At 34.2% G+C, this 20,689-nt stretch overlaps 1 protein-coding gene across 1 annotated transcript in view; it reads left to right on the plus strand.

Annotated features, from left to right (window-relative positions):
- Positions 1-20,689, plus strand: part of ARFGEF2 (ADP ribosylation factor guanine nucleotide exchange factor 2) — a 108,261-nt gene that overhangs the window by 24,655 nt on the left and 62,917 nt on the right. The window contains exons 3-8 of the mRNA XM_051976533.1: positions 326-449; positions 5,550-5,696; positions 7,031-7,210; positions 8,269-8,503; positions 19,475-19,555; positions 20,127-20,275. Of these exons, the coding sequence (XP_051832493.1) occupies positions 326-449; positions 5,550-5,696; positions 7,031-7,210; positions 8,269-8,503; positions 19,475-19,555; positions 20,127-20,275 (916 nt within the window). The remainder of the gene's footprint in view (positions 1-325; positions 450-5,549; positions 5,697-7,030; positions 7,211-8,268; positions 8,504-19,474; positions 19,556-20,126; positions 20,276-20,689) is intronic.

Consider the following 20,689-nt stretch of genomic DNA (forward strand, 5'->3'; position numbering starts at 1 on the left):
AAAGCTTGTACCTATATTTCCATATAATCCAATAATGCCTTTCTCAATACCTTTCTCAATAATGATGCTAGTTAGTCTCTTACTAGTAATGTAACCATGACTAATATGATATTGGTATATCAGCAAAAAAGAAATCTTGTATGCTACTTCTGGTACTTGATATTCCCTGGTGCAGGAGAACTTTTTCATTATTTAATTTTCATTATTTAGGTCATTGATGACAGTTTGTAGTCATATTTAATTTGAAAATGGCATTTAGAAAGAATATTTCTAAACAAATTTACAACTTTTTCCCCCCTCTTTATTCTTTCTTTTGTTAAACCAGACCTGGGACAGCAGTACCACCAAAAGCAAACTTCATTGAGGCTGACAAGTATTTCCTTCCATTTGAACTAGCCTGTCAATCAAAATCTCCAAGGGTGGTCAGTACATCACTTGACTGCTTGCAGGTATTGTCTTCAGACTTGATTTTGACATGAATTTTTAAGCCAGGAATTTAAAGTTTCAGAGTAAGAGATTTAGCTATTGCATAACAATATTTTGGATCCCCAGAATAATTTTGGAATTAAAGGAGTCGTTAGTGTTATTCCTTTCTGATGAGGATGGTATGATATAGTCTTTGTATATTAAGTGAGAGAGATGTCATTTTGTTCTAAATGAGGTGGAAATATAAAGAAAGGTAAAAAGGTTTGTAGACACTGGGCCCAGTTTGGAGAGTACTGCATAGATTCTTCCAGTATAGAGAGTGAATAGAGGTCTGGAAATATAGAAGGGCCTAATATTGTTGCCAGAGCAAAGACAGATGCCAGTAAGAAGCTGTTGCACTTAGCCTAGAGTGGGATATCAGATCAAATGTAGACTAAGAAAGGAACTTGGCACCTGTTGTGGCCAAAAAAGACAAGGCAATTGCAGGCCTAATTCTGGGTACTGAATAAAGAGTAAGAACTGAAGCGATTTGAAGCTGTGGAGCTCTACCTCTGTGAACAAAGCAGTATCTCAGTTCCAGATTCAATCTCATTTTGGAGCTTATAGCAAAAAAAAAACAAGGCAAGGCAGTTCAGACCAAGGGGAAATTTAGAGTTCTGTTGTGCTGAAGCTAGCTGACTGTGATAGGAGCAAGCCCATAGTGGTATTGCTCACATTAAGACTTACGTCAGGAACTCACATAGTTGAGACTAGGAAAGATGTGATAAGATTTCATACTGGATCAGACAACTTTTGGGGCATTGAAAACGTGCAAGTCCCCAGTTTGGTTGTCGCTGAGATCCATGCCACTCAATACCCAGACAAAGCACTATTCAGTACACATGAAAAGCAGTGTCACTTTGACTCAGAAGTCAGTCTTCCTAGCAAAAACTGATTTCTCAGTGCCAATAAAACTTCCCTTTTGCCATCCAGATTTTTCAGGTTTGTGAATTTTTTCACGTTGTACCTGTACTGACCAAAGAGGGGTTCCCACTACTCTCTGCACTGTCACTAATCTCATCATTTGGTTGCCTATCTAGGAATCAAATCATTTTGGTTCCCTGACCTCGTCAGTCCTGAAGACAGTCCTGAAGCTGATGTGGATTCTAATCCTGTCTCTATCACTTACAAGCTAGACCTTAAGCAACTCAGTTAATGTTTCTGATCCTTGTTTCTCTGATTTGTAAAATATTCAGCTTCCTTCTAACACAAAGATTCTGTGGATCTTCTTGAGACATAAAGATCCTCAGAAAAGGGAATAAGTCATAATTGACATGCCCATGATCCACATACTTGTCCACATACTAGATTCAAACTTAGTTCTCTAAACTCATTTCATTGTTCTTTCCATTCTACCAGGTAAATTGTGGGAGCAAAGTTTAAAGGTCAGGAAGGTGGAGAAACTGTTTAGCTAAAGTATAAAATATATGGAAAGGAATAATGGAAGATAATCTGGGAAGAATTAGCCATTTCTGGATTACTTTGAAGAACAAGTAATGTTTGAACTTTAGTAGGGAGCCATTGAAAGTTTTTAAATCTTGGTGTAACATGCTTATACTTATAGATTAGTAAAATGAATTAGTATCATAGGAAGGTTAAATTAGAAGAAAATTAGAGGCTAGGGGACCTATTGGGACATTGTAGCAGTAGTCCAAGTAAGATATAATGAGGGTTTGAGCAAGGATAGTGATTTTGGAAATGGGGAAAGGAAATAATTAGCTTTTCCTCAAAAAAAATCTTATTTTATCTTTTTACCATATATTTTCATAAGGTTGAGTCATGATCTTATTCATTGAATCACAGAAACTCAGTTGGTTGAGACCTTGGGGCAAAGGTCATCAGTCCCAATACATACTTGAATAAAAATCCTTTCTATAACATTACCCTTTTAGAATGGGTCTGAGCTGTGGAATTATTGGTAGATCAGTCTTCTCTGTCTTTATTCCTAAAGATCTTTGTCTTTTCTTATTTTTTTTTTTATTCAAAAGAGGTGACCAAGAAACAACTTGGTGAAACTGATGGTTATTCCCAAAGGTAGGATAATTTAGATGCCATCCACTCAAACGTCTTTTGCCTTAGCAACTTCTTTTGCTTTAGCAAGTTGACATAGCGAATTTAATGAAATGCATTTCATTAAATGCCCTTGTAGGGAGATTTACTTGAATTTTTTGCCTTATCTTCTTAATCATATTATGTCTAGAGAGCTGCTGAGGGCACAGCCCTTATCCACTTGCCCTCTGGTTATCAGAGGAGGATATTAAGTGCAAGTATTGATGCTTTACCTTAACTTTAGGGCCACTGGGTAAAATAAGGACACAAATTTTAATTCAATAATAGTAGTTGACAAAAAATAAAATCTCACTCACTGTTATACATGTAAAGAACTACCTCCATTATGCAGTGTAACAAACACTACCTTTTTATAAAGCTTACAAATTTTGTAATCTTGAAGAGAGAGAGCAAGACTCCTAGAGCTGATCAGAGGCATTGAAGTACACCTAGCCAATTAAGAAACATTGATTTAGGTGTCTGATATAGATCAGGAAATATACAGTGATAGAGATGCAGACAGTCCTCTTTAAAGAGGTTAAATCTAACCAGAGGAGACAAAATAGACACTTCTACATTTATACAGAACTGATTTGTTAACTTTGAAGGGAGAGCACTAGCTACTGGGATTAGGAGAAGCTATAGGAGGTAGCATTTCAATTGAGCCTTGAAGGGAAACTAGGGATTATGCATACTACTCATACTTTTAAAGTTTTGGGGAGTGAAATTTGGAAAACTTCTAAAACAGCGTTGGAGACAATCCACAGTTAAGAAATGTGATATGGATGATAAACCAGTGAGGGGATAAAGATATAGGTATATAAAATGGAAATCCCATCTACTATATGGTGAATGAAGCTTCTGCTTAAGCAGTGGGCATCTTACTGCTAGAAAAAATGAAAATAAGGGAATGTATATGAGAGATGTTCTAGAACTGCTCTAGTAGCAGTTCATTCCATTTTGAGGTTTTAATTTTTTTCATTATAAAACAAGTTTTTCATCATGCCTTTCTATAATTTCTGCTCATTGATATTGGTTTGCTTTCTAGAACCAGAGCTTAAAATAAACATAAAACAAAATAAAGCATAAACTAAAAAATAAAACAAAACATAAAACAAAACAGTTTAATAAATTAATATATCCTTCCCTAAGTTTTCTCTTCTTCAAGTTGATTACTCCCAGATCCCTTAACTCATCTTTAGATAGCATTGTTTTTAAGCTTTACATTTCTTCTTGCCTTCTGTTAAACTACAGTTTATAAATGCCTTTTCTTAAAAAAGGGGGGGAAGGGGGAGGTTAGACTCATACTGTATAGCAGGTGTGGCATTATCTCCTTTGTTCCGGACATGGCACTATTCATGAAGCTTAAGGTACAGTTAGCTTTTTAAAGCTATAATATCAGAAGTCCAAGGTCCAGATGGATTTGGAAAGTCTTTTCTCCCTTTAACACACACAGACACGCACACATGCACACACATGCATAGATCAGGGCAGTGGAGATTAGTCAAGTAGCCCATTGTTTGAATGCTCATTTTTTTCTTTCTTTTTTTAAGAGTGTTTTATTTTTCTAATCACATGTAAAGCCAGTTTTCAACACTCACTTTTTTTTTCCTTTCTTTTTTTTTTTTTTTTTTTTTTTTTGCTAAGGCAGTTGGAGTGAAGTGACTTGCCCAAGGTCACACAGCTAGGAAATGTTAAGTGTCTGAGGCCAGATTTGAACTCAGGTTTCCTGACTTTAGGGCTGATGCTCTATCCACTACACCACCTAGCTGCCCCATATTCAGCACTCATTTTTGCAAGATTTTGAGTTATAACTTTTTTCCTCCCTCCTTTACTCCTCCCCAGACACCAGACAATCTGATATAGGTTATACAGGTAGAATAATTTTTAACATTCCCATATTAAGCATGTTGGGAAAGGAAAATCAGAACAAAAGGGAGAAACCCTAAGAAAGAAAAAATAAAAAATAGGTGAAAATAGTATATTTTGATCTGCATTCAATCTCCATATGTGGATGTGGAGGCATTTTTCATCTCAAGTCTATTGGAATTATCTTGAATTACTTTTATCCTTTCTTCTTCTCAAGTGGTAGTAGTTTCATGACTTTAAAAGACAAGGAGTGTTAAGGAGAATTTTCAGTCTCTTGTAATTTATCATTTATAAAGATTTGGTGTTGCAGTTCAATATTGTGCTGTAGAGCTAAAAATTTATTTTCATTTATATTTCATAGCTAGCTGTTGGAATAATGTCCAAGTGTGAGTAAGCACTTATTAATGTAATTAAGAAATTCAGGCCATTAAAGATCTAAATATTATAGGCAGAAGTAGTTAATTTATGAAAAGACTCATCTTTTATTTTTATTTATTTATTTTTAATTGAAGTTTTCTTTTTTATTATTATTATAGCTTTTTATTTACAAGCTATATGCATGGTTAATTTTTCAGCATCGACAACTGCAAAACCTTTTGTTCCAATTTTTCCCCTCCTTCCCCCTACTCTCTCCCCCGATGACAAATTGACCAATACACGTTAAATATGTTAAAGTATATATTAAATACAATATATGTATACATGTCCATACAGTTATTTTGCTGTACAAAAAGAATCATACTTTGGAATAGTGTACAATTAACCTGTGAAGGAAATCAAAAATGCAGGCGGACAAAAATAGAGGGATTGGGAATTCTATGTAGTGAAAACCCATCTTTTAAACAAATAATTTCCTGATGCAAATTTCAACATTTTTCATAATTAAATTTATATGTTGCAACATTAGCCTTGGCAATCAAGGTAATAGTTTGTAGTCATGTGGACAAAAACAGGACAACAGACTTGATCTTCTCAGGGTTCCAAATTTTATGATAATGATTCTAGTCTTGTTCCCTAGGATTCTAGTTCAGTTAGATTGGTGAGAAACGAACTTAAATGTCTTGAATATCGGTCCACTTGTGTTTTGCTGTGTCTATTCACAAAAAGCAAAACTTTTGTAATATATATATGTATATGTATATTATGTATCTTTTCTCTGAATTTAGAAACTCATCGCATATGGGCACATTACTGGAAATGCTCCAGACAGTGGAGCCCCTGGGAAGCGCCTGATTGACCGGATAGTTGAAACCGTTTGCAATTGCTTTCAGGGCCCTCAGACTGATGAAGGGGTGCAATTACAAATAATTAAGGTATTTTTTTTTGATGTAACAGGTTCTTAAATGAGTATGTTTTTTCTTTGAGAGTATGGATTTTTTAATTTATTATGTAGTTGGCTTAGTTAGAAGAAAGTAAATTAGGTGCTGAACAGAAACAAAAGAATTCCATGTTACTTAAACCACTGCCCCTCTTTTAAATTATTAGACATTTCCATTTCTTAATATGCTACTTACAATCTAATTCAGTTATTCAGCAACATTTATTAAGCATGTGTGCAGAATTATAAAGTAGACTGATTTGTATAAGACATAGCAGCCCCAGTAGAATTTATCCTAAGACATGCATATGAATAATTATAATACTAAATATTAAATTATAAATGTAAGTGTAAGACAGTACTGGGTAAGTTCCAAGAGGGAAAGTAATTTATTTAAATGAGAAAATTGGACTCCCTGGATTTTTGTTGTGTTTTAAAACTTAATAACCCCAGTAGTTCAAATTAAAATTGGCCTGTGAATTAAGGATTACAAACAGCTTTTCTTGTCTTATTCCCTTGAAAAACTTGCTTTACAGTCTACATTTCTCAAGGGGCATTTATCTATAACTCCCCATTTTCCTACTCTTCATTTTTGCTGCAAGAATACCAAGTATACAATGTTGTCAAGTGTGGTAATTGCAAATAGATTCAAAGATTGGTATGCTGAGGTTCCATATTTTAATTTTTCAATTTTTTTTTCAAATTTTTTGTTCTATAAAGAAAGGTCTCTTATTAGGCTGTGACTGTTATGCTTCTTCTGACGCAGGGGTTTTCAACTTACAGTTCTTGAATGTGTTTTTTAAAAAATATTTTGACAATGTATTCCACTCTAATTTGTTTCCTTGGTAATTCTATATATTTTGTACATTTAAAAGATTACCAAAGGAGTCCATGCTGCACAAAAAAATTAAAAACTACTCTTATAAACAAGATACTAAGGGAACAACTGTAAAAAAAGTGAGGAACTGATTTCTTATTGTGTGTGTCTATTTTATGATTGCTCTGGATTAGCTCAGTTGTGTGGAATTTTAGCTTCTATGTAAAGAGTTTATTTAACACTGTTGCATGCAATTAATATAAGTGAACAATCAGAAATTCAGCTGCTTTTAAATTCAGTTAGATTTTAATTTATAATTTGTTCTAATGAATTTAATGACTTGCAGACAGAATGCTGTTACTGAAAACAGTTCATTCTTGGTATGTTGTATTTTGCTTAACCATTTTAAGATTTTCCCTCCAAAATTTAAAAACGCTAAAGAACACCTTTACCCTTGGGAGACATGGCACAAAGGACAAATCAGTGGAAAATGTGTGTCTCTTCTGTTGTAGGCACTTCTTACTGCAGTGACTTCCCCGCATATTGAAATTCATGAAGGTACAATACTTCAGACAGTTAGGACATGTTATAACATCTATCTGGCCAGTAAAAATCTCATTAATCAGACAACTGCCAAGGCCACTCTCACTCAAATGCTGAATGTCATTTTTACCCGAATGGAAAACCAAGCGGTAGGTTGTCTTTTTAGCTATGTAATTGGGATTGATGGGGGAGGGAAGGGAGAGAGGAAGAGGGAGAGAGAGAGAGAGTGTGTGTGTGCATGTATGTAAACAAATTAAAAAATATTTTATTTTAGCCTTCATGCATGACCAGGCCTTTTGTATGTTATACCACTATTATTTCTCCCTTATAGACTATTTCTGCTTCTGCTGGTGGAACACAGATGGAAAATTAGCCATACATTTCTAGACATGGTTAATATGTTGAGTTATTTTACTTTTCTCAGTGGAAGGGTCTTATGAGGAGTGGGGAGAGTGGAAAGTTACACTGATGTGAGTGAGGGAAGAGGAAGGACCTTCTTTATCAGTTTTCTGCACTGTCTTTAAAATTTTTTTGGTTTTGCTGAAAGTAGTAAGAAGAGATGGGCAATGATGTGTATCTTTTTAATAAAAGTCTTAATAGTAATAATTTACATTTACAAAGTGTTTGCCATTACTTGGTGAGGAAGGTGGGGTTTAGATTGTTACTCTTATTTTTCTGAGGTCAAGATGTGAAGTCCCAAGTCCCGAGATTGTATCACTATTAGGTGGTAGAATCAAGATTTGGGGTCCTCTGGCTCTGCTTGGGTTCAGAGCTCTTTGCCTGCTTTTGCTTAGAAGCACATAATCATTTTACTCTGAGTGTTGCATGCAAACTTGTTATATTTGGAGGAATGCAACTGTGTGAATTATTGAGGAAATTTTATTTTCTCTTGTATTTTGTTATTTCTGTTGATAACAAGTATCTGTTTTTCCTTTTTTTTCCTCATTGTTTCATTCATGCATTCTTTAATTCTCTTTGAATACATTAAGCATCTACAATCTTTGAATGAGCTATCAATAGAATGCAAATTAGACTGAGCAGAAAATACTGAATTCAGATGAAAAAGGCAGTCAAGAGAAAGACAAAGTAGTTCAAGCTACATGTAGGTGTCAGTTAGTAGAGGCTTCACAGAGGCTGGCATAACATCCAAACTGGTTTTTGAAGGAGGAAATTATCTGGATTGAATCTTGCTTTTATTGGCTTTTAGTTACAGGAGGCCCGAGAATTAGAAAAAACAATGCACCCCAAACCTCAATCTCCTGTGCTTCAGGCTATGGCAGGATCTCCGAAGCAAAACCGGCTAAAGCACAACCAACTACCAAGCAAAACATCAACTCCTGAAAAAACTGACTTAATGAATGGTGAACACCAGCGGAGGGGCTCTCATGAAGATAGAATAGAAAATGGAGAAGCTCAGCTAGAGGGAGGCCCTGCTTTGTCAGGTATGTTCCAGGCTGTCTGCTTTCTAATTGTGTCGAAAAGAAACCATTTGAAGGTAAAACATATTTCATGAGTAAAATACCTTGGAATTCAGGTAAATATTACCCTAGTTCTTTCTTTGTTGGATCTGATTCTTCACATCTCTTTTTCATAATTAGAAACATCAGGTGTAAAGACCGAGTTAGCACCCTGGATGCCTTAGAATTAGCCAGAGTCAGGATAAGCAAGTGTCCTTGGTCTTTATTCTTAGTCTTTAAGGATAGAAGTGAACAGGATGGACACAGGATCTCCAGACCTTCCTTCTCTTCATCTACAGCCAAAGTGACTCTGTCTTGTCTTACTCTACGCCCTAATCCTTCCCACAATTCTCTGTATATACCAAAAGATTGAACCAGCACAGAATAGTGGGAAGGGCCATTTTCCAAGCATATGCTAATAGAGTATTGTCCAATTGGTAATGAGCCTTAAGTGCTCAGTTGTCTGACTTTAGTGCATCAACTCAGAGTTTCAGCCCTTTACACTCAGAGAATTTAGAACATAGAACATAAAATGTTAAAGGAATCTTAGTTTGTGTTTTCATCAAGCACCTTTACTGTGTCAGTCAGTATGACAGGCACAGATGAATGACACAATCCTTGTCAAGAATCTCATGATCTGATAATTGGGGAGGATAAAGCATATACAGAAATAAGTATAATACCAAAGGTTTAAGAAAAGTGGCTGAGGGAATCAATGATTTCATAAAATGGTTGAATTGCACCTTGCACTTATTTCTCAATTTTTTAGTTTCTCTACTTAAATTAGTTCTTAAAGATGTATTGTGATTTATTAAATACAAAGTCTAATGAATTTTTCTGAGCTTTCCTCTTTGATCTCTCTGACTTCTTGATGCTACTGAATAATTCCTTCTGTTGCATGCTTTCTGTTCCTTGGATTTCATGATGCTTTTACTTCTAGTTCTCTTAGCAATTCTTAGCTTAGCTTAGCTAAGCTTAACTATTCTTTCTTAGTTTTCTTTGCTAAATAATTATCCATCTCCTGCCACCTAAATGTATGTGTTGCCCCACATTCAGTCCTAAGTCCTCTATATTCTTTTTCTCCTTATTTCTTCCTTTGGATCATATCATTAGCTCCCATGGCTTCAATTGCATTGATGATTTGAAATTTGCAAGTATAGCTCTTATTTCATTCCTGAACTCATCTAAAATCTCTAGTAACCTACTAGGCATCTGAATTATACCTCTTGGCATCAATTTGAAACAATGCTATTTCTCAAGTTCATAGGATTTTTTCTAAAAATGAATGGAATAATTGAGTTCTCTGACCCTGCATTGGTGGCAGGTATTACTCCAGAGGGATGATTCTATGATAAATCAGTGCCCATGCTCTTAAAGAAGGACAAAGAGAACTCATACACAAAGCTTTGGCATCCAAATGAAATTTTTGAGAGTTACATTCCTCATGACCTACAGAGCCTTGTTTGATTGGGTTAGAGGTTGAGGTAGATAGCAACTCACATAAATGATTTCCTAAAGTCTCCATGTTTAACATGTTTTAGTTTTCCTAGCTTCTGAAGAGGTTTCAGGTAATGATTTTTGGGGAAACCAATTGCATGAAAAGCAGGTTCCTATCCCAAAAAGTCAGGTTCTCTCACCTTCTTTCTTTGAAGTTTTTTATATTGTTGACCACTTCCTCTTCCTTCCTTTGTTTTCACATTCTTTCCTAATTCCCTTACCTGTCTGACTATTCCTTTTTAGTTTCTTTTATTAAATAATTAAACATTTATGGTCTTCCAACTACCTCGACCTCCTGGTTGTCTCTAGCCCTTCAGTTCCACTCCCTAACCTATGCTTTGGATACTTTGAACATTGTAGATAGGGTGTAAAGTAGTGAGGAAGGGAAGAGGGAGAATGAGTTTGACATATCTTGCAGTTGACTTTTTTCCTGTTCTCAAAGTTATAGGCCAATTCTTCAGGACATTGCACTTGAAATACATTCCCATATTCCATGGGCTCACTATAGACAATTGTGAACTCACAGCCCTGAATTTTTAAGTTAGCTCTTAATTCTACTGAGCCAATCTCTAGACTATATAATAGGCTTAAGAGTACAGTAAACAAGAGTTCATTCAGGATTTTTTGTTTAGTGATTAATACACTGGAGTATCTTGCTTTTATTATATAGCAGGCAGATATAGGGTAAATGGCGGCTGATATAATAGTCTCCAACACCAAATTTTTATTTATATTTCCTACTGGCATGTCAAATCCAAAATGCCAAAAAATTCCTTATCTTTCTAGTTAAATCTACTTTTTCTCTGAGTTTCCTCATATATGCTGTGGGAAACATCATCCTTCCACTCTTTCACTCCAAGTGTGAATCATCTTCATGTGTTCCTTCTCTTCTATATCCAGTACGTTTCCCTTTGATTCTGCTCCCATGGCATTTCTCATAATTTCACCTTTTTCTCATTTCACTAATTTCATTTCAAATTCTTATTACCCCCTATCACAACTAGTCCTCTCTGACCTAAGTCATCTTTAACAGAGATGCCAGGGGCAGCTAGATGGCACAATGGATAGAGCACCAGTCCTGAAATCAGGAGGACCTGTGTTCAAATGTGGCCTCAGATACTTAGACACTTCCTAGCTGTGTGACCTGGGCAAGTCACTTAACCCCAATTGCCTCAGAAGAAAAAAAAAAAAAACAGATGCCAAAAGGATTTTCTTAATTTCTACATCTGACTGAATCATTCCTCTGCTTAAAAACTTTCAGTGATTCCCTATTGCCTCAATCAACCATTTTTAAGTCCTCTATTTCTTTCTTATTTTTAAACACTTAAATTTAATTTTTTAAAACCCTGCCTTTTTGTTTTTTTTGTGCTTTTATTTCCCAATGACTTTCCATTTTCTAAAATAATAATAGTATTTATATGGTGCTTTCTGGTATTGTGCTAAGCTCTTTACAAATGTCCCATTGTCAACAGCCCCAAGAAATGATGATATTATTATCCCTGTTTTACAGTTGAGGATACCTAGGCAAACAAAAGCTTAGTAATTTTCCCAGGGTTATATGGGCTCATGTCTGAGACTGGGTTTGAATTTAGATCTACCTGATGCTAGGCCCAGCACTCTATCCACTATGCTCCTACCAGCCTCTATGGACACCTCAACATCTTGGTCATATCTGAAAACATAAGCCTTGTTGTATCTGGAGTCTGCTTGTCTCCCTAGAGGCCAGAGGCTTAAGGGCTTCAAAGTCTGAATTGATTATTGCAGAGTTTATTATTATTATATCATATTAGTAATTTAATGTTGTTTTCCTTAACTTTTTTGTTGTTTTTGTGTAAGCTGTTTTCATGAGTTTGCTTGCTTCACACAAAATTTTCTTAAACTTCTCATATTTTCCTTTTCTCAATATTAGAATAATTGTGTTAGTCATATCAGTATGATATCATGCTATATTACATTCATACCACAGTTTTTTTAGCCATCCCCTAATTGATTAGAATTTACTTTCCTTCAAGTTCTTTGATACTAGAAAAAAAGTTGTAAAATCTTTGTATATAGACAATTCTTGCTTTACACAAGTGGACCCATTCCACAAACCTCTATGTAAAGTGATGTCATGTGAATTTGCCCACATAGAAAAGAGAGGGAAGAAGGAGGCAGCAGCCCAGGAGGAGAAAGGGCCAGTAGACCTGGACTCAGGACAGAGAAGCAAGAACAGGAGGACAAACAGGGCCAGGGCCAGCTACATATAAGGGCCTAGATGGAAGTGAGGAGAAGAACATATGATAGGACAGACATGTGAAGTCAGATACAGACACAGGACATAATGGTGACACTTGAGGGCTGGAGACAGACATTTGGTGCCTGAACACAAGTGGACATGCTGGAGCTAAACACACGAAAAAGTTTGTGGAATAGGGCAGAAGTTTCCTCTCAGAGTGCTGGAGGTATTAAACCAAGCTTCCAGTCCAGTGGAAGTTATCTTTGTGCCTACATTCTTCTGCTTTGACCTGGAAGGTTTTTTAAAGGTGTTGATATTTTGGATGGGATGGGAGAGAATGGGAGTCTGTAGAGCATTGAGCCAAGTGGCAAGAGTGGTGAGAACAATATTGTATAGTAAAGTTTTCATAGGTATTTATTTGGAATATGAAAATTTTTTCAGAATTCTTTTATGTAAAGTCAGATTTGTGTAATACAAATTTAAGTAAAGTGAGAATTCTGTCTTCTATTTTTCTATATACCTAATAGTGTTACCATTGGATCAAAGGGTATATATGACTTTTCTAGTATAATTCCAAATTGTTTTCTAGATTGCTTTGTCTTAATTTCCCGATTGCTATGTTTTAAAACTTCCTTTTCCTATATGTCTTATAGTATTATCATTAAATCAAAGAATATATATGACTTTTCTAGTGTAATTTCAGATTGTTTGGTTGGTATTATTCATACTTGCACCAATAGAGCATTAGAGTGCTTATCTTCTATAGTTTCTCTAACATTTAAAACTTTTATCATCTTTCCTAATGTTGTGGTGAAATCTCAACGTTGTTTTAATTTGCATTTCTTTTATTGATTTGAAGCATTTTCCCCTATGGTTAGATTATATTTGCTTTGAGAACAGGGAATTGGTTTGGCTTTTTTTTTTTTCCCTAAATATCCTGAGCATTTAGCTCAGTGCCAGCAACATAGAAACGTTTAATGAAATGCTTATTGATTGATTATACTTAATTTTCATTTCTTTTTTGTGGAAAATTTTTGTTCCTATATAAAGAATAGATATATCCATAGATGTTAGATAGCAGACTTTCTGTGATAGATAATAATTGCTAAGATTTTTTTTTCATAGTAAGCAGCTTATCTTTTTATTCTAGCTGTATTGATTGTGCTTATGCAAAAGTTTTAAAACTTTAGTTAAAATTATTTTTCTTTTTTAATCATTTTATTATTTTTTAAAGAATTCTCTCCTGGCCACAGTTATTTATCTCTTTTTTTTTTTTTTAAGATTCTTATCTATCTTTCCAGCATAATTTCAAATCTTTTTGTGCTCTAGCCAAATTGGACTACTTATTCCATGAAATCAGAATACCATCTCCTGCTTCCATTCATTTATACAAACCATTCTTTATGCCTATAATATTCTCTTCTTATCACCAGCCACCTAAAAATCATAACCTTAGTGGTCTTTTGTGATTCAAAAAGTTTATGATTTGTTGTTTTTATGATTTTGGGCTTATAGCAAAACAAAGATTCAAACCCAGGGCCTTTGTTTTCAAATTTAGCATTGACAGTTATATAATTTTTTTTAAATAATTTTTTATTGACAGAACCCATGCTAGGGTAATTTTTTATAACATTATTCCTTGCACTCACTTCTGTTCTGATTTTTCCCTTCCTTCCCTCCACCCCCTCCCCCAGATGGCAAACAGTCCTATTTATGTTAAATAAGTTGCAGTACATAGATACATAGTACATAGATGCAGAACCAAACAGTTCTCTTGTTGCACAGGGAGAATTGGATTCAGAAGGTAGAAATAACCCAGAAAGAAAAACAAAAATGCAAACAATTTAGATTCATTTCCCGTGTTCTTTCTTTGGGTGTAGCTGCTTCTGTCCATCATTGATCAATTGAAACTGAGTTTGATCTTCTCTTTGTCAAAGAAATCCACTTCCATCAGAATACATCCTCATACAGTATCGTTGATGAAGTATATAATAATCTCCTGGTTCTTCTCATTTCACTTAGCATCAGTTCATGTAAGTCTTTCCAAGCCTCTCTGTATTCATCCTGCTGGTCATTTCTTACAGAGCAGTAACATTCACATACCACAATTTACCCAACCATTCTCCAATTGATGGGCATCCATTCATTTTCCAGTTTCTAGCCACTACAAACAGGGCGGCCACAAACATTTTGGCACATTTCCCTTCTTTAGTATTTCTTTGGGGTATAAGCCCAATAGTAGCACTGCTGGATCAAAGGGTATGCACAGTTTGATAACTTTTTTGGGCATAATTCCAGACTGCTCTCCAGAATGGTTGGATTCGTTCACAACTCCACCAACAATGTATCAGTGACCCAGTTTTCCCACATCCCCTCCAACATTCATTATTATTTTTTCCTGTCATCTTAGCCAATCTGACAGGTGTATAGTGGTATCTCAGAGTTGTCTTAATTTGCATTTCTCTGATCAATAGTGGTTTGGAACACTTTCATATGAGTGGAAATGGTTTCAATTTCATCATCTGAAAATTGTTCATATCCTTTGACCATTTATCAATTGGAGAATGGCTTGATTTCTTATAAATTAGAGTCAATTCTCTATATATTTTGGAAATGAGACCTTTATCAGAACCTTTAACTGTGAAAATGTTTTTCCAGTTTGTTGCTTCCCATCTAATCTTGTTTGCATTAGTTTTGTCCATGGACCCATTTTTTTGAAATAACTTTTTATTGATAGAACACATGCCAGGGTAATTTTTTATAGCATTATCCCTTGCATTCACTTTTGTTCCAATTTTTCCCCTCCCTCCCTCCATCCCCTCCCCCAGATGGCAAGCAGTCCTTTACATGTTGAATAGGTTACAGTATATCCTAGATACAATATCTGTGTGCAGAACCGAACAGTTTTCTTGTTGCACAGGGAGAATTGAATTCAGAAGGTAGAAATAAACCGGGAAGAAAAACAAAAATGCAAGCAGTTTATATTCATTTCCCAGTGTTCTTTCTTTGGGTGTAGCTACTTCTGTCCATCTTTGATCAATTAAAGCTCTCTTATCAAAGAGATCCACTTCCATCAGAATACATCCTCAAACAGTATTATTATTGAGTTATATAATGATCTCATGGACCCATTTTGATCTTATCTTGGTATACGGTGTTAAGTGTGAGTCCATGCCTAATTTCTGCCATACTAATTTCCAGTTATCCCAGCAGTTTTTGTCAAATAATGAATTCTTATCTCAAAAATTAGGCTCTTTAGGTTTGTCAAATACTAGATTGCTATAGTTGACTATTTTGTCTTGTGAACCTAACCTATTCCACTGATCAACTAATCTATTTCTTAGCCAATACCAAATGGTTTTGGTGACTGCTGCTTTATAATATAGTTTTAGATCAGGTGCAGCTAGACCACCTTCATTTGATTTTTTTTTCATTAATTCCCTTGAAATTTTCGATCTTTTATTCTTCCATATGAATTGTGTTGTTATTTTTTTCTAGATCATTAAAATATTTTTTTGGAAGTCTGATTGGTATAGCACTAAATAAATAGATTAGTTTAGGGAGTATTGTCATCTTTATTATATTTGCTTGGTCTGTCCAAGAGCACTTAATGTTTTTCCAATTATTTAAATGTGACTTTATTTGTGTGGAAAGTTTTTTGTAATTTTGCTCATATAATTCCTGACTTTCCTTTGGTAGATAGATTCCCAAATATTTTATGCTGTCAACAGTTATTTTGAATGGGATTTCTCTTTGTATCTCTTGCTGTTGGACTTTGTTGGTGATGTATAAAAATGCTGAGGATTTATGGGGATTTATTTTGTATCCTGCAACTTTGCTAAAGTTATGAATTATTTCTAATAGCTTTTTAGTAAAATCTCTGGGGTTCTCTAAATATACCATCATATCATCTGCAAAGAGTGATAATTTGGTTTCCTCATTGCCTACTCTAATTCCTTTAATCTCTTTCTCGACTCTTATTGCTGAGGCTAGCATTTCTAATACAAGATTGAATAATAATGGTGATAGTGGGCAATCTTGCTTCACTCCAGATCTTACTGGGAAAGGTTCCAGTTTTTCCCCATTGCATATGATGCTTATTGACGGTTTTAAATATATGCTCCTAACTATTTTAAGGAAAAGTCCATTTATATTCCTATCCTCTCAAATGTTTTTATTAGGAATGGATGTTGGATTTTATCAAATGCTTTTTCTGCATCTATTGAGATGATCATATGGTTTTTATTAGTTTGGTTATTGATATAGTCAATTATGCTAATAGTTTTCCTAATATTGAACCAGCCCTGCATTCCTGGTATAAATCCTACTTGGTCATAGTATAGAGTATGCACAGTTTTATAGCTCTTTGGACATAGTTCCAAATTGCTCCCCAATGGGAGTGTTTCATTATAGGCTCTGTGTCACCTGCAGTTTCTGCAGAATTCCCCCAAAATTCACATTAATTTTTTATGCTGACCTGATATATTGAAACTACAATGGGAAAAAACATTATTACTACAGTATTACTACTGTTAATATGTTTAGTATACTATTGTCATCAACTTTTTTGAGTGTCTAAATTGCTTGGAATGCTTCCTTTTTTTTTTTTTTTTTTGGAATGCTTTCTGACACTTTTTTTTTTTTATTTGATCAACAAGCAATTATTAAGTACATATTAGCACTGTGTTAGATGTTGGGATTAGAGAAGCAATACTGTCCCTGAACTCATAAAATTTACATTCTGTTGGAAGGTGAGAACATATGTATATATATGGCATATAAAAATTTGGGTTTTGGGGGGGAAGGAAATACTAATATCTAAGTGAATTGGGAAAGGCTCCATGTGTATATATATGATGGTTGTTGGGCTAAGTCTTAAATTCAGGAATTTCAAGAAAGGGATGAGGAAAAGTGAGGAGTGCAGTATGACACTTAAAAGATTCAAACCTAGATTAATGGAAGGATAATGGTGCCTGACAATTAGTAAATCAGTAAACATTTATTAGGGGTCTACAATGTGTCAGATGCTATGTTAATTGCTAAATGCTCATGACAATAAAAGAAAATTCTAAAAATTTAGGAGTATTTATATAAGCAAACAAATAAAAATGTAATAGTGAATTTTTTGAGGGAACACTTATGTTCTTTTTTGGACATTTTGAGTTTGAAATGCCTCTATCGAACATTCAGTTCAAAATGTTCAGTAGGCAGTTCTTGATGTAGGACTGGAGTTCAGAAAAGAAATAAGGTCTAAAAATATCTATATTGGAGTCATGTTTATGAAGATGTTAATTAAGCTAATGGAAGCTAATAAGGTCATTTTTTCCAGCTGTTATTCTGGCTTTAAAATGGGACAATTTACTTTTCTTCTTTCTTCATAGATTCTTAATTTCTTTTTTCCAATTTAAAGAACATTCCATATCAGATAATAAATATTTTGAAGTGGATGAAAAGTAGAAATGCATGGTTTTATATTGTTAACACAAAATTAGGTAACTTAAAATTTTGTTTTCCTTTGTGACTCTCTTGTATGAAATTCAGAACTAAAATGAAAACCTTTAAAAAAAATCTTGTTTTTATCCCAGAAATTACATTCAGTCCACGACTTTCATATCCAATAAGATCCCTAGCAGGTGTTGTAAAAGTCAAAAATGTGAATGTTATATTTGTGGAAAATAGAGGGGTTAGGTTCCTGCAAACTCTAAAACTATAATCTTTCATTAGAAACTGCTGAAAATACATTTTTCTGCACATAATTCTTTATAATTGAGCAATGAATTCTGGAGTGGATTCATGAATATTTTATGAATACTTTCTTCCTTTTTTTGGATATAAAATTTAGGAGTGATTCATATAGACCAAATTTGTTGATAATGACTGCAGACGTTTAATATCTTTATTTTTCCATTAAGCTGCGTCACTAACTTTATACACATGGCCAGAGGACTCACACTATACTTTAGGGACAAAACTTCAACACAAAACTCCAGTTGTAAAGACAAAAAATTAAAAAAAAAATGCAAGGAATGCTTGGGAGCTCTTTACAACTGGAAGCTGAACAAGACCACTGAATTTCTTCCACAACCTTCCCTGCATCATACCTTCCTTTTTTTCCCTCTACTATATATAGCCATGAATATGTGCACTTGCCAATGTGAAAGTGAAAATGAGGTTGCTAATAAAATCCTGCAAATGCTTGAAATTTCTAAAATCAAACTTGAGTAATTGTGCTTCTGCATAATTAGTGTCTAAATAATAGAATGTTACAGTTAACTCAATTTCCTTATTTTTTAATAATAAGGCAACTGAGGTTTGGAGAAATGAAGGTTGTATTTTTAATTTGTTGTGGAACTGAGGCTGAAATTTAGTTTACTTGAATTCCATATCCAACAGTGATTTTCCTGAAGTTGGTTTTCTTTAAGATGGCTCAAGTTCCTCATTTCCTGGAGACTTTTTCTTATTCCCTCCACCTGTTAGTGTTTTTAACCTTTAATTCTTTAAAGTTAACCTTATATCTGCATTGTACATGTTTTGTATAAACCTATATATGTGTATATGCTGTCTCTTCTGTTTTCAAGTATAGGCTCTTTGAAGCCACGGGCTTTTATCTTTTGTCTTTGTGCCCCCAGCATCTAATACAATGTCTAGTTTATAGTAGGTGTTTGATGAATACTTAATACTTGATTGATTGCAGTTATGTCATAATGAACACTGCTTTTTAAGTACTTATAAATCATTCTCAATTCATATGATGAATGAATGAAAAAGTATTTTCTAGAACATATTTAATGCATTCTAGAATTTTGCTAGGAATAAAAGTCACCACACTATTTGAAAAATTCATCTTCTCCTTTTTCAAAAATAAAATTTGTCTATATTCTTAAAATACCTTCCCCATTTTCCACAATATGAATCATTACAAATTTATAGCATACAAAATTTAAAGTATGTACTATCTGGATAATCTAGATGGATGGATGGATGGATGTAGATTTAAATATATACAACCACATACATTTCAGAAAAGATGAAATTCAATAGAATACGAATAGATATGATTTAGTGATTTTTCAGGTTTCAGAGGCAGTATTTTGAAATAATATTGTAAAATCTTATAAGTATGTCCTTCAAGTGATTTTCTCTGTAATATTTGATCTATCTTATCTTCTAAGGACTTTCTTTAAAAGAATCAAAAATATCCTTTACCTTTTTGCTCTCTTGTATCTTTCCTGGACGTGTAGGTTCTGACGAAACTCCTATTGAAGGAGCTCATGAAGTGGTGAAGGGCATCTTAGAAGATGTAGTGACATCTGCTGTTAAAGGTAAATGGGGAAAACAAAAGGTAAATGAATGTCTTACATATTAGTATGAATGGGCTTCTTTTGTTTGTTTTTGTTTTTTTCAATTAAGTTACAACCTTTTCCTTGGAAGCCCAAAATTATAAACTTGTTTTTTAATAAGTTTGATTTCACTCATTTGAGATAGGACTACCCTTCATCTATTTTAATAGTGTCAGAAGATGTCATTTGCTGTTAGAAGGCTTTACATTTGTGACAATAAAGAGTCTCTCTAATCTCAACACTTGCAGAGTTTTTCCTGTTTTCTGATGCCAGTTACTGATAATGATAGGTATAGGAAGGAGATTCATCCAGTAAGTAGATTATGTAACAAGGAATCCTTTATGCCAGTTTGACCGCTAAACCCACTGTATTACTTGAAATAAGTTAAAGATTCTGTACTTCATTGTTTTTAATCAGTAATTGAAAATGTTAGACATGATGATTTTTTTATTCTTTTTAACTTTAAAATGATTCTCTGTAGTCAGCCTTTTTATATAATTTTTTGAAAAATTGTAGATATTGATTTTGTGGTGTTATACATTCCCATTTTAAGAAGCTACAGGAAAACATGGTATGTTGGAAACTGAGAGAGTCCTGGGAGAATTGGAGAGCAAGGACCTTTCTTCTAGTGGAATTGATGAAAACTCCCAAACCAATGGAATTGCAGATGATAGGCAGTCATTATCATCAGCTGATAATCTGGTATGAGATTGTTGATATGGTGATAACTATTTTGTTTAGTCAACTTTTAATTTTTTTTGTGTTCCTTTTTTATTAATGAAACTTCATCTGAAGTAGTTTAGCTATTACATGACATCACAAGAACAGAGGTGATCCTTGGGTCTTGAGTGTCTCATTCATTCAAGCATTAACTTTAACAGCTTCTGCCAAGTTGAAAAGACTTAGAAGGCGTAGGGATGGGCTCTATGTTTTTAATCTAAAGATCACTTGTGCTGCTTGACCACCAATTGATCATAATAGCCCTTTTTTTTAAACTTAAGCTTTTTATTTTCAAAATATATACATGGATAATTTTCAACATTCACCCTTACAAAATCTTGTGTTCTAAATTTTCCCCCTTTCTTCCTCCCACCCCTCCCCTAGATGGCAAGAAAT

This window comes from Antechinus flavipes, chromosome 2 (assembly GCF_016432865.1).
Source record: "Antechinus flavipes isolate AdamAnt ecotype Samford, QLD, Australia chromosome 2, AdamAnt_v2, whole genome shotgun sequence".
NCBI lineage: Eukaryota > Metazoa > Chordata > Mammalia > Dasyuromorphia > Dasyuridae > Antechinus > Antechinus flavipes.